Source organism: Mobula birostris, chromosome X (genome assembly GCF_030028105.1).
Source record: "Mobula birostris isolate sMobBir1 chromosome X, sMobBir1.hap1, whole genome shotgun sequence".
NCBI lineage: Eukaryota > Metazoa > Chordata > Chondrichthyes > Myliobatiformes > Myliobatidae > Mobula > Mobula birostris.
The window spans coordinates 54,879,714-54,898,777 of NC_092402.1; the positions used below are offsets into that span (position 1 = coordinate 54,879,714).

Sequence of the window (19,064 nt, forward strand, 5' to 3'; positions counted from 1 at the left end):
GTGCAAACTGGTGTTGTGGGGGGGGGGGGGGAGAAATCATAGAACATAGAAACATAGTACATTACAGTACAGTCCCTTCGGCCAACAATGTTGTGCCAATCTTTTAACCTACTTTAAGATCAATCTACCCCTACATAGCCCTCCATTTTTCTATCACCTATGTGCCTATTTAAGAGTTTCTAAAATGTCCCTGATGTATCTGGCTCTACCACCATGGCTGGCAGGGTGTTCCATATACCCACCACTCTCTGTGTAAAGAACTTACCTCAGACGTCCCCCCCCCCCCATACTTTCCTCCAATTACCTTAAAATGATGCCCCCTTGTATTAGCCATTTCCACCCTGGGAAAATGACTCTGGCTTCTTATCTTATACACCTCTATCAAGTCACCTCTCATCCTCCTTTGCTCCAAAGAGAAAGCCCAAGCTCACTCAACCTATCCTCATTAAGACATGCTCTCCAATCCAGGCAGCATCCTGGTAAATCTCCTCTGCACCGTCTCTAAAGCTTTCCTACAATGAGGTAACCAGAACTGAACACAATATTCCAAGTGTGGCCTAACCAGGGTTTTAGAGCTGCAACATTACCTTTCGGCTTTTGAACGCAGTCCCCAGCCAACGAAGGCCAACATGTCATGCATCTTTTTAACTACCCTATCAACTTGTGCAGCAACATTGAGGGATCTATGGACGTGGACCCCTAGGATCCCCCTGTTCCTCCACACTGCTAAGAATTCTGCCTTTAATCCTGTATTCTGCCTTTAAATTTGACTTTCCAAAGTGAATAGCTTCACACTTTTCCAGGCTGAACTCCATCCGCTACTTCTCAGCCCAGCTCTGCATCTTGTCAATGTCCCGTTGTAACCTACAACAACCCTCCACACTTTCCACAATTCCACCAAGCTTCATGTCACCTGCAAACTCACTAACCCATCCTTTCACTTCCTCACCCAAGTCAGTTATAAAAATCAGTGCAGTGTTAGGCAGGTGGGAGCGGACTGGACTGGACTGGACTGGATTGAGACTTTGGCAATTGCTGTGTCAGAATTAATGTAGAAGGGAGAGACTGGAGTGGAAAAGGAGGACTCCTGCACTACATATCCTACATTCAGGTAAGAAATCTTTTAGAGAGGAAATGGAATACTATGACCAGGCAGGAAGAACTATTTAGGAGAAAGGGAATCAAGCTGAGGGGGTGTCAGTGCAATGGAGGATATTGTGTGTGGTAGTAAGCAGTTCTGGAGTGGGAACAAGAGCAGCTTCTTGAAGAGCAGTTTCTCCGTACAGCACAGGGGTGATGCTTGAGCACTGCTAAATGGCGGGCTTCACTGCAGAGTTACTAACCCTGGAGTTGCTCCATGGTCCTGGTAATAATGGTCAAACAGCTGGGTGCACTCACATGTAACACAGGAAGAAAACTTTACTGAAAGCTTCATTTCAACGAAAACACTGTCCGCCTGTTCTCAATGTGAAGTATATGCCGTACTTCCAAAGTCCACTGCAGATCTGTTACTTTAGTCGAAGCCTGACTCCAGTCCAAACACAAGCCCTTCAATCTGGCCAAGGGTTACTACCCTTGTCATGGTTTCCTGAGGTAATCATTATACATGGAGTACAGGACACCTAGAAAAGACAGGAAGCTTATGTTATTGTTTCTGGAATTTTAACATTGGAGTTTGTACTGACTGTAACATTGAACAAAATTCCTGACTTGGGCCCCACGCTGCTCATCTGGCTGAAGAATGATTATCAATGACAACAAGCCTTTTATATGGAAGATCGAGGCCAAACATAGTTCCTACCCATGATCGTGATATATCCACATTCATCTGAAAATCCGTTCAAATATAGGAAACGTCAGATGAACATAGAACAGCACAGTACAGGAACTGGTCCTTAATGGCCCACCATGTCTGTGCTGAGCATGATACCAATTTAAACTAACCCCATCTGCCTCCTGTTCATGTTACTGTCTAAATAACTCTTAAACATTGCTATTGTATCTGCTTCCTCCACAACCCCTTCCAGTGTGTTCCAGCTACCTACCCCTCTTTATCTAAAAAACACTTGCCCCACACACCTTTAAACTTACCCCCTCCCCCCACACCTTAAACCTGTGCCTTCTAGTATTAGACATTTCCACCCTGGGAAAAAAAGACTGCTATCTACCCCGTCTATGCCTCTTATGATTTTATAAACCAACATCGGGTCTTCCCTCAGATGCTTCAGAGAAAACAATCTAAGTTTATCCAACCCCTCCTTGTAGATTATACTCTCTAATCCAGACAATATCCTGGTAAACCCCTTCAATACCTTCTCCAAAACTTCCACATCCTTCCTGTAATGAGGCAACCAGAAATGCACACAATACTCCCAAGTGCAGCCTAACCAACGCTTTATATAGCTGCAACATGACTTCCAAACTCTTATACTCAAATCTCCAACTGATGAAGGCAAGCATGCTGTAGAGCTTCTTCACCACCTGATCCACTTTTAGGGAGCTGTGGACTTGCATTCCAAGATCCCTCTGAACATCAATGCTCCTAGGGGTCCTGCCACTTTATGTCTATTTGACCTCTCTGAGTGCAACACCTCACACTTGTCTGGATTAAACTCTGTCTGCCATTTCACTGCCCATATTTCCAACTGACCTATATCCTACTGAATCATAGAAACATAGAAAACCTACAGCACAATACAGGCCCTTCGGCCCACAAAGTTGTGCTGAACATGTCCCTACCCTAGAAATTACTAGGGTTACCCATAGCCCTCAATTTTTCTAAGCTCCATATACCTATCCAAAAGTCTCTTAAAAGACCCTATCATATCTACCTCCACCACCGTTGCCAGCAGTCCGTTCCACACACTTACCACTCTGAGTAAAAAACTTACCCCTGACATCTCCTCTGCACCTACTCCCAAGCACCTTAAACCTGTGTCCCCTTGTGGCAGCCATTTCAACCCTGGGAAAAAGCCTCTGACTCATGATCATGATCAATGCCTCTCATCACCTTATACTCCTCTATCAGGTCACCTCTCATCCTCCGTTGCTCCAAGGAGAAAAGGCCGGGTTCACTCAACCTGTTCTCATAAGGCATGTTCCCCAGTCCAGACAACATCCTTGTAAATCTCCTCTGCACACTTTCTATGGTTTCCACATCCTTCCTAGAGTGAGGCGACCAGAACTGAGCACAGTACTCTAAGTGTGGTCTGACTAGGGTCCTATATAGCTGCAACATTACCTCTTGGCTCTGAAACTCAATCCCACGATTGATGAAGGCCAATGTACCACATGCCTTCTTAACCATAGAGTCAACCTGCGCAGCAGCTTTGAGTGTCCTATGGACTCGGACCCCAAGATCCCTCTGATCCTCCAGACCGCCAAGAATCTTACCATTAATACTATATTCTGCCGTCATATTTGAACCACTTCACACTTATCTGGGTTGAACTCCATCTGCCACTTCTCAGCCCAGTTTTGCATCATATCAATGTCCCACTGTAACCTCTGACAGCCCTCCACACTATCCACAACCTTTGTGTCATCAGCAAACTTACTAACCCACCCCTCCACTTCCCCATCCAGGTCACTTATAAAAATCACGAAGATCCCTGAGGCACACCACTGGTCACCGACCTCCATGCAGAATATCACCCATCTACAACCACTCTTTGCCTTCTGTGGGCAAGCCAGTTCTAGATCCACAAAGCAATGCCCCCTTGGATCCCATGCCTCCGTACTTTCTCAATAAGCCTTGCATGGGGTACCTTATCAAATGCCTTGCTGAAATCCATATACACTACATCTACTGCTCTTCCTTCATCAATGTGTTTAGTCACATCCTCAAAAAATTCAATTAGGCTCGTAAGGCACGACCTGCCCTTGACAAAGCCATGCTGACTATTTCTAATCATATTATACCTCTCCAAATGTTCATAAATCCTGCCTCTCAGGATCTTCTCCATCAACTTACCAACCACTGAGGTAAGACTCACTGGTCTATAATTTCCTGGGCTATCCCTACTCCCTCTCTTGAATAAAGGAACAACATCCGCAACCCTCTAATCCTCCGGAACCTCTCCCGTCCTCATTGATGATGCAAAGTTCATCGCCAGAAGCTCTGCAATCTCCTCCCTCGCCTCTCACAGTAGCCTGGGATACATCTCATCCAGTCCCGGTGACTTATCCAACTTGATGATTTCTGAAAGCTCCAGCACATCCTCTTTCTTAATGTCTATATGCTCAAGCTTTTCAATCCACTGTAGTCATCCCTACGATCGCCAAGATCCTTTTCCATAGTGAACACTGAAGTGTTCATTAAGTACCTCTGCTATTTCCATACACACGTTCCCACTGTCACACTTGATTGGTCCTATTCTTTCATGTCTTATCCTCTTGCTCTTCACATACTTGTAGAATGCCTTGGGGTTTTCCTTAATCCTGCCCGCCAAGGCCCTCTCATGGCCCCTTCTGGCTCTCCTAATTTCCTCCTTAAGCTCCTTCCTGTTAGCCTTATAATCTTCTAGATCTCTAACATTACCTGGCTCTCTGAACCTTTCATAAGCTTTTCTTTTCTTCTTGTCCAGATTTACTATAGCCTTTGTACACCATGGTTCCTGTACCCTACCATAACTTCCCTGTCTCATTGGAACATACCTATGCAGAACGCCACATAAATATCCCCTGAACATTTGCCACATTTTTTCTGTACCTTTCCCTGAGAACATCTGTTCCCAATTTAAGCTTCCAAGTTCCTGCCTGATAGCCTCATAATTCCCCTTACTCCAATTAAACGGTTTTCTAACTTGTCTGTACCTATCTCTCTCCAATGCTATTGTAAAGGAGATAGAATTATGATCACTATCTCCAAAATGCTCTTGCACTGAGAGATCTGACACCTGACCAAGTTCATTTCCCAATACCATATCAAGTACAGCCTCTCCTCTTGTAGGCTTATCTACATATTGTGTCAAGAAACCTTCCTGAACACACCTAACAAACTCCACCCCATCTAAACCCCTTGCTCTTGGGAGATGCCAATCAATATTTGGGAAATTAAAATGTCCCACCACGACAACTCTGTTATTATTACACCTTTCCAGGATCTGTCTCCCTATCCGCTCCTCGATATCCCTGTTACTATTGTGCGGCCTATAAAAAACACTCAGTAGAGTTATTGACCCCTTCCTGTTCCTAACCTCCACCCACAGAGACTCTGTAGACAATCCCTCCATGACGTACACCTTTTCTGCAGCCGTGACACTATCTCTGATCAACAGTGCCACGCCCCCACCTCTTTTGCCTCCCTCTCTGTCCTTTCTGAAACATCTAGAACACGGCACTTGAAGTAACCATTCCTGTCCCTGAGCCATCCAAGTCTCTGTAATGGCCACCACATCATAGCTCCAAGTACTGATCCATGCTCTAAGCTCATCCGTTTTGTTCACAGTACTCCTTGCATTAAAATAGACACATCTCAAACTGTCCATCTGAGTGTGTCCCTTCTCTATCACCTGCCTATCCTCCCTCACACACTGTCTCCAAGCTTTCTCTATTTGTGAGCCAACCACCTCTTCCCCAGTCTCTTCAGTTGGGTTCCCACCCCCCAACAATTCTAGTTTAAACTCTCCCCAATAGCTTTAGCAAACCTCCCTGCCAGGATATTGGCCCCCGTGGGATTCGAGTTCAACCTGTTCTTTTTGTACAGGACACACCTGCCCCAAAAGAGGTCCCAATGATCCAGAAATCTGAATCCCTGCCCCCTGCTCTAATCCCTCAGCCACACATTTATCCTCCACCTCATTCTATTCCTATACTCACTGTCGTGTGGCACAGGCAGTAATCCTGAGATTACTACCTTTGTGGCCCTGCTTTTCTGGTTCCTTCCTAACTCACTGTAGTCTTTTTTCAGGACTTCTTCCCTTTTCCTACCTATGTCATTGGTACCAATATTTACCACGACCTCTGGCTGTTCTCCCTCCCACTGCAAAATATCTTAGACACAATCTGAAACATCCCGGACTCTGGCACCTGGGAGGCAAACTACCATCCGTGCTTCTTTCCTGCATCCACAGAATCGCCTGTCTGACCCCCTAACTATAGAGTTCCCTATCACTGCTGCCTCACTCTTCCTTTCCCTACCCTACTGAGCCACAGGGCCAGACTCTGTGCCAGAGGCACGGCCACTGTTGCTTCCCCCAGGTAGGCTGTCCCCTCCAACAGTACTCAAACAGGAGTACTTATTGTCAAGGGGTACAGCCACAGGGGTACTCTCTAGTACCTGACTCTTCCCCTTCCTTCTCCTGACTGTTACCCACTTATCTGTCTCCTGTGGCCCCGGTGTGACCACCCGCCTATAATTCCTTTCTATCACCTCCTCGCTCTGCCTGACCAGACGAAGGTCATCGGGCTGCATCTCCAGTTCCCTAAGGCGGTCCCTTAGGAGCTGCAGCTCAACACACCAGGTGCAGGTATGGCCGTCCAGGAGGCTGGGAGACTGCAGGACTTCCCACATCTGACACTGAGCACAGAACACCAGGCTCACACGCATACTTCCTTTGCGCAATTAACACAGGTAAACCTACCTCGCCTCGTCCCGTTACTGCCTAAGCCCTCTGCTACCCTCTCACTCCACTGCCCACTGAATACGGCGGTCTTCTTTTTAAACTTTTCCCACTCTACTGGCTGACGTCACGCGCCTGCGCAGTCTTGCCACTCTTTACCCCGAGTAGTAAAATGCCTTCGCTCCAGAAATCCTTAGCCATTCCACTCGCAGCCTTCTTGCTTCGAATCCTTTGACAATGTTCCTCAGTGACTACAACTGCACCAATTTTTGTATTGACTGCATACATACAATCATCCCAGCTATCTGAAGGAGGAAGAGAAGGTGAACCATAATGGAACTGATTAACTTAAAAACAAGGAATGGGAGCAGGACCAGTAGCCCCCTTTAGCCAGTTCCAGCATTCATCCAGATCTTGGTTGATCTACCTTAGCACCATCTTCCATCCTATATCCATATCTCTCGATCCATTTAATATCCAGAAACCTATCGATCTCAGTTTAAAATTAACTCAATGATTCAGCATCCGAAGAACAGAACTGCTAAAATTCCTGAAAGTTAGCATCTTTAAAATCCTGGGCATTAACATTTTGGATGACCTGTCCTGGAACATTCCAGCACGTGGATCCAATTATAAGGAGAGTACACAGCTCCTCAGTCAGAAGAAACATCCTCCGTAATCCATCTTGTCTAAATCAGAATCCACCTCTGAATCATTTGCCTAAACTTCACCTATCAGGTTATTTAATGTACCTGGTGTTCCCTCTGTGGCCTCCTCTAGATCAGTGAGACCCAACACAGATTGGGGAACTGCTTCATTGAGCACGTTTGATCAGTCCACTGCAAGAGACAAGATCTCCTCATCCCACATACCCTTCCCATTCAAACATGTCTGTCCCTGACCTCCTCTCCCACCATGATGAGGACATACTTAGGTTGGAGGAGCAACAACTCATATTCTGTCAGGGTAGCTTCCAACCTGATGGCATGAACATCGATTTCTTGAATTTCTGGTAATTACTTCCACCTCTTACTTCACTCTTTTTCCACCCCCCATTCAAGTTACGCTCTCACCCCTTCTCCTCACCTGCCTATCACCTCCCTTTGGTTGTGCTCCTTTACTTTATTCTATGGTTTGTAATTATATAAATTACCAACAACAAAGGTAACCAAACTGACTCCTGTGGCCCACTAGTAGACACAGGCTTCCAGTCTATGAAACAATCCTCAACCAGCATCCTTTGCTTCCTACCACTGAATCAATTATGAATCTCCAAATGATGGTAGACCCTATCCCTCAGAATCCCCTCCAGGAATTTACCCACCACTAATATCAAACTCACTGGTCTGTAGTCTCCTGCTGTTTTTGCTACCCTTTTTAAACAATGGTACATTAGCCACTCACTAGTCCTCCAGAACCTCATCTATGGCCAAAGATGAAGTAAGAATCTCTGCAAGGGCCTCCAAATTTCTTCTCTCGCTTTTGGAGAGTGCAGCAGGTCAGGCCCTGGGATTTTTCCACCTTAATGCCCTTTAAGGCCTCCAATGCCTCTTCCCTGCCAATTTGTATGTGGTCCAAGACATTACCACTCACTTCCTCCATTTTATTACCTTGCATAGTTTTCTCCACAGTAAAAACTGAAGAGAAATGCTCATTAAAAATCCCTCCCATTTCCTTTGGGTTCACACACAGATGGCCATGCTGACCTTTAAAAAGTCCTTTTCTTTCCGTAGACATCCTTTCACCCTCAATATACCAAAAGGGTCTTTTTGGTATTTTTCCTCACCTTTCCTGCCAGATCCTGCTCATATCCTCTTCTTTGCCCTCCTAACTTTTCTCTTAAGTGCACACTCTGACACTCTAGCCATCAAGAGATTCACTAGTTTCCAAATGCTTATTAAGAGTGTATGTCTCCCACTTTTCCTTAATATCTCAGCCTCAATATTTCTCATCAACCAGGGTTCCTGAAACATGCCAGCCTTGCTCTTCACCTTAATAGGAAGGCTGGCATGCCCTGAACTCTTGACATCACACTTCTAAAGACCTCCCACTTGGCAGCCACTCCTTTCCCCACAATCTTGCCCAGTCAACCACTGCAAAATTCCACCTAATAACTCCAAAATTTTAAGGTTCCAGTTCAGGACTTCAACCTGTAAACTGGTTGTATCCTCCTCCATAACTATTTTGAAACCAGAAGAACTATGGGCACTGGACCCAAAATGCTTACCAATTGACACTTCTGCCACTTGCCCTATCTCATACTCTGGGAGAATGCCCAATGTTGCACTCTCTCTGGTAGTTCCCTAAATATGTTGATCAAGAAAGCTTTTTTTGGATCCATTTCACTATTTCCATTCTGATAGATGGAGAAGGTAAAGGTCTGAAGAAGAAATAATCTGATAGGACAGAAGAATGGCCCATGGGAGAAAGGAAAAGAGGAGGGACACCAGAGGAAGGTGATACGCCTTTACCTTCTCCACCTCCTACCTTCTCACTTCATTCTCCCTCTCCCATCCACTTACCCTTTATCTGACTTCACCTTTCACCTTCGAGCTTGCCCTCCTTCCCCTCCCCCCACCTTCTTATTCTGGCTTCTTCCCCCTTCCATACCAATGCTGATGAAGGGCCTTGGCCCAAAACATTGACACTTTATTCCTTCATATAGATGCTGCCTGACTTGCGGAGTTAAGTGAATGTTCATCTCTTACCCAGTGTCATTGCTCCAACCACGAAGCCTTGAGCAGCCACTCTCATGTGGATTAGATGCAGTGACATCTTCTGTTCCGTTTTGCGCAGTCTGTGTAAACCCAATGCCACAACAGCAAGACATCCGGCAATGCCTGGCTCAAGGAAAACCACAGAAAATCAAAACACTTGTACAGATGCAATGGAGCAGTATGCCTTTCCCACCCCACAACGCACAGGTCTTGAGAGCCCTCTGGCACCAGTACTACATCTGGCAAGAGACAGATACAATATCAAAATATACCCTAGCTTATATGACAGTGTCATTTTAAGTTTACAAAATGACATTGTAAACTTAATGGCTGTAAGCCAGCTCCCTCAATGCCCAGGTAACATGACAGCAAAGTGACTCACCAAGTTCCAGCTGAAGCTTGTGTTTTCGGCTGAATAATTTGTGTGCAGGAGCAAGAATGTTTATTTGCAGCCCTTTCATAATTCTCGTTAGTTATTAGATTATGAGGACACGCAGTCCTCTTTTATTATCATTTAGTAATGCATGCATTAAGAAATGATACAATATTCCTCCGGTGTGATATCACAGAAACACAGGGCAGACCAAGACTGAAAAACTGACAAAAACCATATAATTATAACATATAGTTACAACAGTGCAAGCAATACCGTAACTTGATGAAGAACAGGCCATTAGCACGGTAAAAAGTTCAAAGTCTCTCGAAAGTCCCACATCTCACACAGACGGGAAAAAGAAGAAAACTCTCCCTGCCATGCCGGACCACAGTCCGACTCTGAGTCATCCGAAAACTTCGAGCTCCGACCAGCCCTCCGACACCGAGCACCATCTCTGCCGAACGCTTCGACCCCAGCCCCAGCTGCCAGCGCAGACAAAGCCGAGGACTTTGGGGCCTTCCCTCCGGAGATTCTCGATCGCACAGTAGCAGCGACAGCGATCCGGGCATTTCAGAAGTTACTCCAGATGTTCCTCCGTGCTCTCACGGCTGTCTCCATCAAATCAGAATTGCGCACGGCCCTTATTTAACAATATCATTTCACCGGAGAGGCTACGCGTGCTGTGTCACGCCACCATCTTCTCCCTCCCGCCTCCTCCCTCCCACCCTCAACTCAATGCCAGCAGATTCTGAAACAAGCTCCAAACCCCAATCCTAAACCTCACAACCTGCGATCTGCCCCAATGTCCACCTACCCTATTACCAAGCCCCGAAATGGTCCTCCCTCTCAAATGCTGGTACAGCCCAAAAAGCAAGTGTGAAAGATAAGGTGCAAATGCTTGTGTGTATTTTCAGCCAATGTGTCAAGGAGAAGCCTTGTCAAAGGTTCTTACAGCCATAGCTACTTAGAATAAACCAAATTATATTTCAATTCAGATCTGGCCGTGTGCACTGAACACAGTAAAGGCAATAGGGGTTCCAACAACAGTTCAGCTGTAGGGTTAAGAACTTGCACACCAGAGCTAGTTTCTCCCCATCCAAGCTTCTTCCGGTAGAGTTATCCACCCAGTAAATATGTACCTAAAAAGAAAATTTAACATTGCGTCTTCTCCCAGGGAAGTACTTTTTATATTGATTTATTTTTCAGGATCTGGGAACCACTGCGGTCCTTCTGGTGAAAGTACTCCCATGGTGCTGTTGGGGAGGGAGTTACAGGACTTAGATCCAGTGAGGATGAAGGATAACCAACATGTTTCCATGTCAGTTTGGTGACTGAATTGGAGGAAAACCCTGTACCTGCCACCATCGTCCTTCTGGATGGTAGTAGTGGTCAATTTGGGAGGTGTTGTCAGAGTAGTCTGGGTTTTGTAGATAGGGCACACTGCAGGCACTGTGTGCCAGTAGTGGAAGGAGGGAAGGAGGGAGGGAGGACTCTTGGGGGGGTGGGGAGAGGATGGATGGGGTGCTGACCGAGTGGTTGCTTTGACCTGCATGGTGTTGAGCTTCCAGAGTGATTTCCTCTTGTTAGTCCAGGATGGTGTGTTGACTCCCTGGTGCTGGGGTTCAGGATGTCTTGGAGCAGCTGCAGAACATTCTCAAAGGGAGGGTGAGAAGCCACAAGTCGTTGTACATTTATTTATTTAGCAATGCAGCGTGGAGTTGGCCATTCCGGCCCTTCGAGCCACACCACCCCAACAACCCCTGACAAACTCGATTAACCCTAACCTAATCACGGGACAATTTACAACGAACAATTAACCTACCCAGTGTGTTTTTGGACTGTGGGAGATTAGTGGCGAGGGATAAATGGACAAGGGGATCACAGATCCCTGCAGAAAGCAGAAAGTGGGAGGAAGGTAACAATGTGTTTGGTGTTAAGATCCTGCTGAAGATGTCAGAAGTTGTGGAGAATGATGTGGAGGCTTATGGGGTGGTAGGTGAGGATAAGAGGAACTCTATACCTGTGATGGCAGCAGGAAGATGGGTGAGCACAGATGTCTGGGAAATGGAGGAGATGCAGGTGAGGGTAGCATCAATGGTAGAGGAAACGAAACCATGTATGAAGCAGCACAAATGTAGTCATCAATGTAACGCAGAAAGAGTTGGGGAGCATTACCAGGGAATGCTTCGAACATGGACTGTTCCACATAGCCGATGAAAAGGCAGGCATAGCTGGTGCCCATGTGGGTGCCCTGGCTACACCTTCAGCAATGAAGAAAGTCTCTGGGAACACTCCTAAACTCTTGTTTAGCACTGAGTACCAGTTAAGATTAAGTTACTTGGAGGTAGGCACATGGGTGAAAGAAAAATAGAGAGCTACGTCGTAGGGAAGAGTTAAATCCACCTTGCAGTAGGTTAAAAGGTCAGCACAACATCACGGGGCCGAAGGACCTGTTCTATGTTCTAGGATGATGGACTGCAGGCCTGTCACAGCATTGATCAGCAAAGGATTGCACAGATGGGTAGGGAGTGGTGGTGGGATAGAGTTCATGCTCTTCCCCTCCTACTCCCTAAATGAAGAAATATCATACAGCGACAAACCTATCCCTATCAGTACTGTACCCCAGTGTTATCCAGTGACAGACTCATCCCCACCAGTGCTGTACCCCAGTGTTATACAGTGACAGACCAGTCCCCGCCAGTTTTGGCCTGTATCTGGACAAGCTCAGAAGATCACAGAGCAGACTGAATGTATTTTTCCCTCTTACCTACAGCAGTTCTAAGACACATACCTGACCCATACAGTTCTAGACTCCTGTGTGGTGTACCTATGTGAATGTCATTAAGATACACACAGGTTTTGCACACCTCCTATATACTTCCTCTGTATTTAAAATAATACTAATTGAGCCACACACCAGTGGCAATCAAAATTCTTAGTCTACACAGGACATGAAAATTAATGAACAAAATCTGTGAATGCTTGAAATCTGAAGTAAAAATAGAAAACACTGTAAATATTCAGTAGGTCAGGAAAGACAAACAGTTAACATTTCAGGCCAAAACCCCTTCAGTTCTCAGGAGAACAAACCCACCTCTCCAGTTCGCATCCATCTTTTCCCTGTACCTCTGCAACTTACACATGCCCACCAACTCTCCTTTGATTTTTTTCCCGCTCTTTACCTACACTGGCTCTCCACTTGGCCTTGAACCACCTAGGACAACAGCAACACAGTACATATGCTACTGTTTATTGATAACAGCTCAACATTCAACACAATCATTCCCTCAGTACTAATCGATAAGCTTCCAAACCTGTATCTTTGTACCTCCCTCTGCAACTGGATCCTCAACTTCCTCATCACTGACTGGGAGACCACAGTCACTGCGGATTGGAAATAACATCGCCTCTTCGCTGACAATCAACACCAGCACACATCAAGGATGCGTGCTTAGCTCACTGCTCTAATCTCTCTACACCCATGTCTGTATGGGTAGGCACAGCTCATCACTGATGACGCAATGATTGTTGGCAGAATCTCAAATGGTGATGCATACAGGAGGTGAGATAGATCAGCTGGTTGAGTGGTTCACAACAACCTTGCACTCAGTGTCAGTCAGACCAAGGAACTGATTGTGAACTTCAGAAAGTGGAAGTCAAGGGAACACACGCCGGTCCTCATTGAGTCCCTTTGCACCTCAGACTTTTGAATTCTCTCCCCGTTTAGAAAATTGTCTACACTTTTATTCCTTCTGTGAAAGTGCATGACCATACACTTCCCAACACTGTGTTGCATCTGCCACTTCTTTGCCCATTCTCCTAATCTATCTAAGTCCTTCTGCAGACTCCCAGCTTCCTCAACGCCTCCTGTCCCTCCACCTATCTTCATATCACCTGCAAACTTGGCCACAAAGCCATCAATTCTGTCATCCAAATCATTGACATACAACATAAAAAGAAGCGGTCCCAACACAGACCCCTGCAGAACACCACTAGTCACCGACAGCCAATCAGAAGAGGCTCTCTTTATTCCCACTCTTCGCCTCCTGCCAATCAGCTGATGCTCTAGCCACACTAGTATCTTTCCTGTTATACCATGGGCTCTTGCTAATTGCGGCACCTTGTCAAAGGCCTTCTGAAAATCCAAGTACACGGCATCCACCAATTCATCTTTGTCTATCCCATTGATTATTCCCCCCCCCCAAAAAAAACCAACATATTTGTCAGGCAAAATTTCCCCTTAAGGAAACCATGCTGAATTTGGCCTATTTTACCATTCAAAGTACATAAATAATAAAAATATATATATGCTGTAAACAAATCTTCCTCCCTGACAGCCACTAAACAAAGAACCATGCAACCCATTCAAAGAAAAAAAACATCCCCCCCGTGTGAAAAAAACAAATTGTGCAAATGGCAAAAAATGAGCAAAAACACAGAATATAAATGACAAAATCAAAAGGCATATACCATGTGACTCCAAGTATCCTGAGACCTCATCTTCCCAACCACTGAAGTCAGGCTAACTGGCCTATAATTTGCTTCCTTCCCTTCTTAAAGTGGAGTGACATTTGCAATTTTCCAGTCTTCCAGAACCATGCCAAAATTTAGTGATTCTTGAAAGATCATTACTAATGCCTCCACAATCTCCTCAGCCACCTCCTTCAGAACCCCTGGGCGTAGTCCATCTGATCCAGGTGACTTATCTGCCTTCAGACCTTTCAGCTTCCTAAGAACCTTCTCTCTAGTAATAGCAACTGCACTCACTTCTGCCCTGACACTCTTGAACTTACAGCATACTACTGTGAAGTAACATGCTGTATGTTCCACAGTGAAGACCGACACGAAGTATTTATTCAGTTCATCCACCATTACTACCTCTCCAGTGACATTTTCCATTGGTCCGATACTACTCACACCTCTCTTTTACTATTTATATATCTGAAAAAAAACTTTAGGTGTCCTCTTTTTGGAAATGTCGTCTTCTCCTTACTATCATCAATGAAGACATACAGAAGCCTGAAGACACACACTCAACACTTTAGGAACAGCTTCTTCCCCTCTTGCCATCAGATTTCTGAAAAGACAACGAATTCATGAACAATACCTCACTATCTTTTGCTATCTTTTTGCATTACCTATCTAATATTTTATCTACACTCAGTGGCCACTTTATTAGATATCTTCTGTAACGAATAAAGTGGCCGCTGAGTATACAGTATGTTTGTGGTCTTCTGCTGCTGTAGCCTATCTACTTCAAGGTTCAACATGTTGTGCGTTCAGAGATACTCTTTTGTACACAACTGTTGTAATGCACGATTATTTAAGTTACTGTTGCCTTCCTGTCAGCTTGAACCATTCTGGTCAATCTCCTCTGACCTTTCACATTAACAAGGTGTTTTCACCCACAAAACTGCTGCTCACTGGATGTGTTTTTATTGTTTTTCACACCATTCTCTGTAAACTCTAAAGATTATTCTGCATAAAAATCGCAAGAGGTCAGTAGTTTTTGAGAGACTCAAACCACCTCATCTGGCACCAAAAATCATTCCACGGTCACTTCAGTCATAATTCTTCGCCATTCTGATGTTTGGTCTGAACAACTGAACCTCTAGAGTTATAGTCTAGTGCAGGAGTTCCCAACCTGGGGTCCACAGACCCCTCCATTAATGGTTGGGGTCCATGGCATAAAAATGGTTGGGAACCCCTGCCTGCATGCTTTTATGCATTGAGTTGCTGCTCATGATGGACTGATTAGATATTTGGATTAACAAGCAGATGTACTTTATAAAGTGGCCAGTGAGTAAAGATTTTGTATTATAATTTAATGGTATATTTTATAAGATCATAAGACCATAAGATATAGGAGCAGAATTAGGCCATTTGGCCCATCACGGCTGCTCCGTCATTTCATCATGGCTGATCCAATTTTCCTCTCAGCCCCAATCTCCTGCCTTCCCCGCCATATCCCTTCACGCCCTGACCAATAAAGAATTCATCAACCTCTGGCTTAAATATACATACAGACTTCACCTCCACAGCTGCCTGTGGCAACAAATTCCACAGATTCGACACTCTCTGACTGAAGAAATTCCTCCTCATCTCAGTTCTAAAAGGACACCCCTCTCTCCTGAGGCTGTATCCTCTGATCTAAGCTGCTCCCACCACAGGAAACAACCTCTTCACATCCACTGACTCTATCAGGGCCTTTCACCAGTCGATAGGTTTCAATTAGGTCACCCCTCATTCTTCTGAGGGCAATTTATGTATTGCACAGCACAGCCGCCACAAAACAAATTTCACAATATATGCCACTGACAATAAAACTGATTCTGATACTAAGGGGTAATTTACAACAGTCAGTTAACTTACCAGCACACATTTTGGATGCGAGAGGAAACGAGAGCACTCAGGTGGTCAAGGGGGAGATCGTGAAGACTCCACAGAGAGAGTGCAGGAGGTCAGGATTCAACCCAATGCACTGGAGCTGTGAGGCAGTAGATCTACCTGTTGTGCCACTGTGACATGTTCAAAGTTAATTCTCTTTCTCCTTTCACAGATGCTGCTTGGCCTATTAAGAATTTTAACATTTCTTTTGTTTTTGCATTTATTAATTGATCGTTTTATGACCCAAATAGACTCATACCTATTGGAACGAATGGTGATTCCTTTGACTTTCTCAGAAGCTTAGAACTTTCATTGTCATCCTGAGATGAGGACCAAGAATTATTCGATGATGACATTATCTACTAAGAAAGAAAGCTGAATTAATAAAATAGAGAAAATTCTGAAAGAGGAAAAAAAAACAACAAGCCCATGGACTATAGGAGGATAGTTAACTTTATCTGCTCAGTACAATTAGGAATTCCAGGAGGAGAGAGTGAATCATTTTGGAGAAAATATGGGAGCCTACACATCTGCAGAGAGCTTGCTCAGTTGATGATCCCTCAAGAATGATTGCGGAAATGGAAGAGTTAATGTATGAGAAGTGTTGATGGCTCTGGGTCTGCACTTCAGAGTTCAGAAAAATGAGGGGGGATCTCATTGAAACTGATCAAATATTGAAAGATCTGGATAGAGTAGATGTGAGAAGATATTTGCTACAGTGGGTGAGTCTAGGATCAGAAGGCACAGCTGCAGAATAGAGGGACATCCATTTAGAACAAAGATGAGAGGGTTTTTTTTAAAGCCAGTGTGTGGTCAATCTGTGGAACTCATTGGCATGTACGGCTGTGGAGGTCAAGTCGTTGAGTACACTTAAAGTGGAGGTTGATAGATTCTTGATAAGTCAGGGCGTCAAAGGTTACAGGGAGAAGGCAGGCGAATAGGGTTAAGAGGGATGATAAATCGTCTATGATGGAATGGCAGAACAGACTGGTTGAGCTGAATGGTCTAATTCTGCTCCTGTGTCTTATGGATCCAGCAACACACTGCAATTGTGTCCTGTAAAGTAATTGTTTAAATCCATATTTACTTCTCTCCTTCTAAATATCTTAACTATTAAGATAAAAATTGTCATTATAATACCCGTGTCTCTTTTAATTGCGACTCTTGGATGAAGCAACAAAGCCCCTCAGTCAGGTTAAAAAGAATAATAAGTAAGAGAGAAATGCAGAAATAAACTAAATAACCAGAGCTTATTGACAGCAAGTCTGTGTTTGAAAGCATCAAGTTTAGTAGATGCAGCAGGTTGTTCAACTACATTCCGGGCCGTGACCCTTTAGATGGCCATTTCTTGAAGCTCTAATAAAACCCATGATTAATTAAATGATTGCCTGTTGAAAGGTTCTCCCTGTGGGAAATAGCATAGTCAAACATGATGATGATCTCCAGTACATAACAGAATCACTCTGCACAGAAACAGGTCTTTCAGCCCATCATGTTCCTGTCAACCACTGAGAAAACTATCTATCCCATCTATGCCCCTTATAATTTTATAAACTGGTGTAAGGTCACCCCTCAGCTTCCTATGTCCATCTTGTCCAACCTCTCCTTTACACAATCCTTTCATTCCAGGCAACTGTTCTGAACCTCCTCTGCATTCTCCACAGCTACCACATCCGTCCTGTAGTGTGATGACTGGAATTGTACACAATACTCCAAGTGCAGTGTAACCAATGTTTTGTACATTTGCAACATGAAAACGCAATACTTATACTCAATCCCTCAGCCTATGAAACATGCCATTTGCATTCTTCACCACCTGAAGGCATTAAGTTTAAGAGCTGGCAAGCTTTGGACACAGGGAGTGATACATACATGGAACAAGCTGTCAATGGAAATGTTAGAGCCAGGTACGATTAGAAGGTGTAAAGGCCTTTGGCCACGGATTGGAAAAGACCAAAGGTAATGAGACAAATGCAGGAAAATGGGATTAGCATCACAGTCGGCATGGATGATCGGGCCGAAGACCCTTCTTCCCCTTTCCTTTCCAGTGCTGATGAAGAGACCCGGTCCAAAATATCCACTGTTTATTCCCCTCCATAGTATTGCCTGACCTGCTCAGTTTCTCCTGCATTTTTGTGTGTTGCGTTGAAATGGATAGAACGTACCGGATGTGAGTAGAAGGTGCGTCCCTCTACTCATGGTTCATTAATTAGTTTTTCTTTTTAAGTTTAATTTGGAAAGCGAATGTTGGAGCCCGTAAAAGCTTGTGAGACAGAATGCACCATTACATATCAGAAATACAGAAACACATACAAAATGCATTTTCTTCGTCTTGTTAGGGTTAACACAGCAATCAAAATCAATAATGCTAGGTTGGAGAAGGGGAACGTGTTCAAAACCGGCGGGATTGCTGGCGCTGTGGGAGCGGGAATCGATCGGAATTAACGATTTGGGGAATGACACCGGAGTTCAGGTGGTCGGGGGGTGGGGTACAGGCAGGGATCTTGTATCGCAGAAGAATGGAAAATGATATCATAATAACGGCGCTCTACATCATAAGCAAACCACACGCTGTGCGCTCCAACCCTTAGTGATGTCTCACTGCTGGAGATCCGCGCCTCCTTCTCCCGGAGCCCTCCGTCGCTTCTCCCCCAATCCTCGCTGTGAACCTTCCCTCGGTTGCTCGGCCGCTGCATCAGCCCCTCTCTCCGCTGATGCGCCTGCCCAGGGCTCTGTTGCTAGGACACGGTTCACGTAGCGTCATCAGCACCAGCGATCGATTGATTGGCTGACAGTTCGAGGGAGAACTGGCCTGGCCCCTTCTCCTCCCTCTGCGGGCTTAATGGCGACAGGCTGACAAAGATCAAATCCACACAGCAGCACCCGACCCCATCGGGTTTATCATATCCATGGATGTACTTGTAAACGGATATGAGAATAACTGGAACAGGAGTAGTATGTTCCTATGTGTCTGTTTGACCCTTCAAGCATCCTCCACCATTGAGCTCAGTTTCTTGTACT

The 19,064-nt window shown here is 45.0% G+C and overlaps 1 protein-coding gene across 2 annotated transcripts; it reads right to left on the reverse strand.

Moving 5' to 3' along the window:
- Positions 1–277: 277 nt before the first annotated feature.
- LOC140191371 (HIG1 domain family member 1C-like) lies at positions 278–18,741 on the reverse strand. Of its 2 annotated transcripts, none has more exons than XM_072248727.1 (4): positions 18,629–18,741; positions 16,303–16,402; positions 9,272–9,403; positions 278–1,622 (listed from the first exon to the last, which is right to left on the reverse strand). In XM_072248727.1, the coding sequence occupies exons 1-4, from the start codon at positions 18,737–18,739 to the stop codon at positions 1,579–1,581; spliced, it is 387 nt and encodes a 128-aa protein (XP_072104828.1). In that variant the 5' UTR covers positions 18,740–18,741; the 3' UTR covers positions 278–1,578. The 2 variants fall into 2 exon arrangements, with proteins under 2 accessions (XP_072104828.1, XP_072104827.1); XM_072248726.1 differs by having other exon boundaries at positions 18,596–18,741.
- Positions 18,742–19,064: the final 323 nt, after the last annotated feature.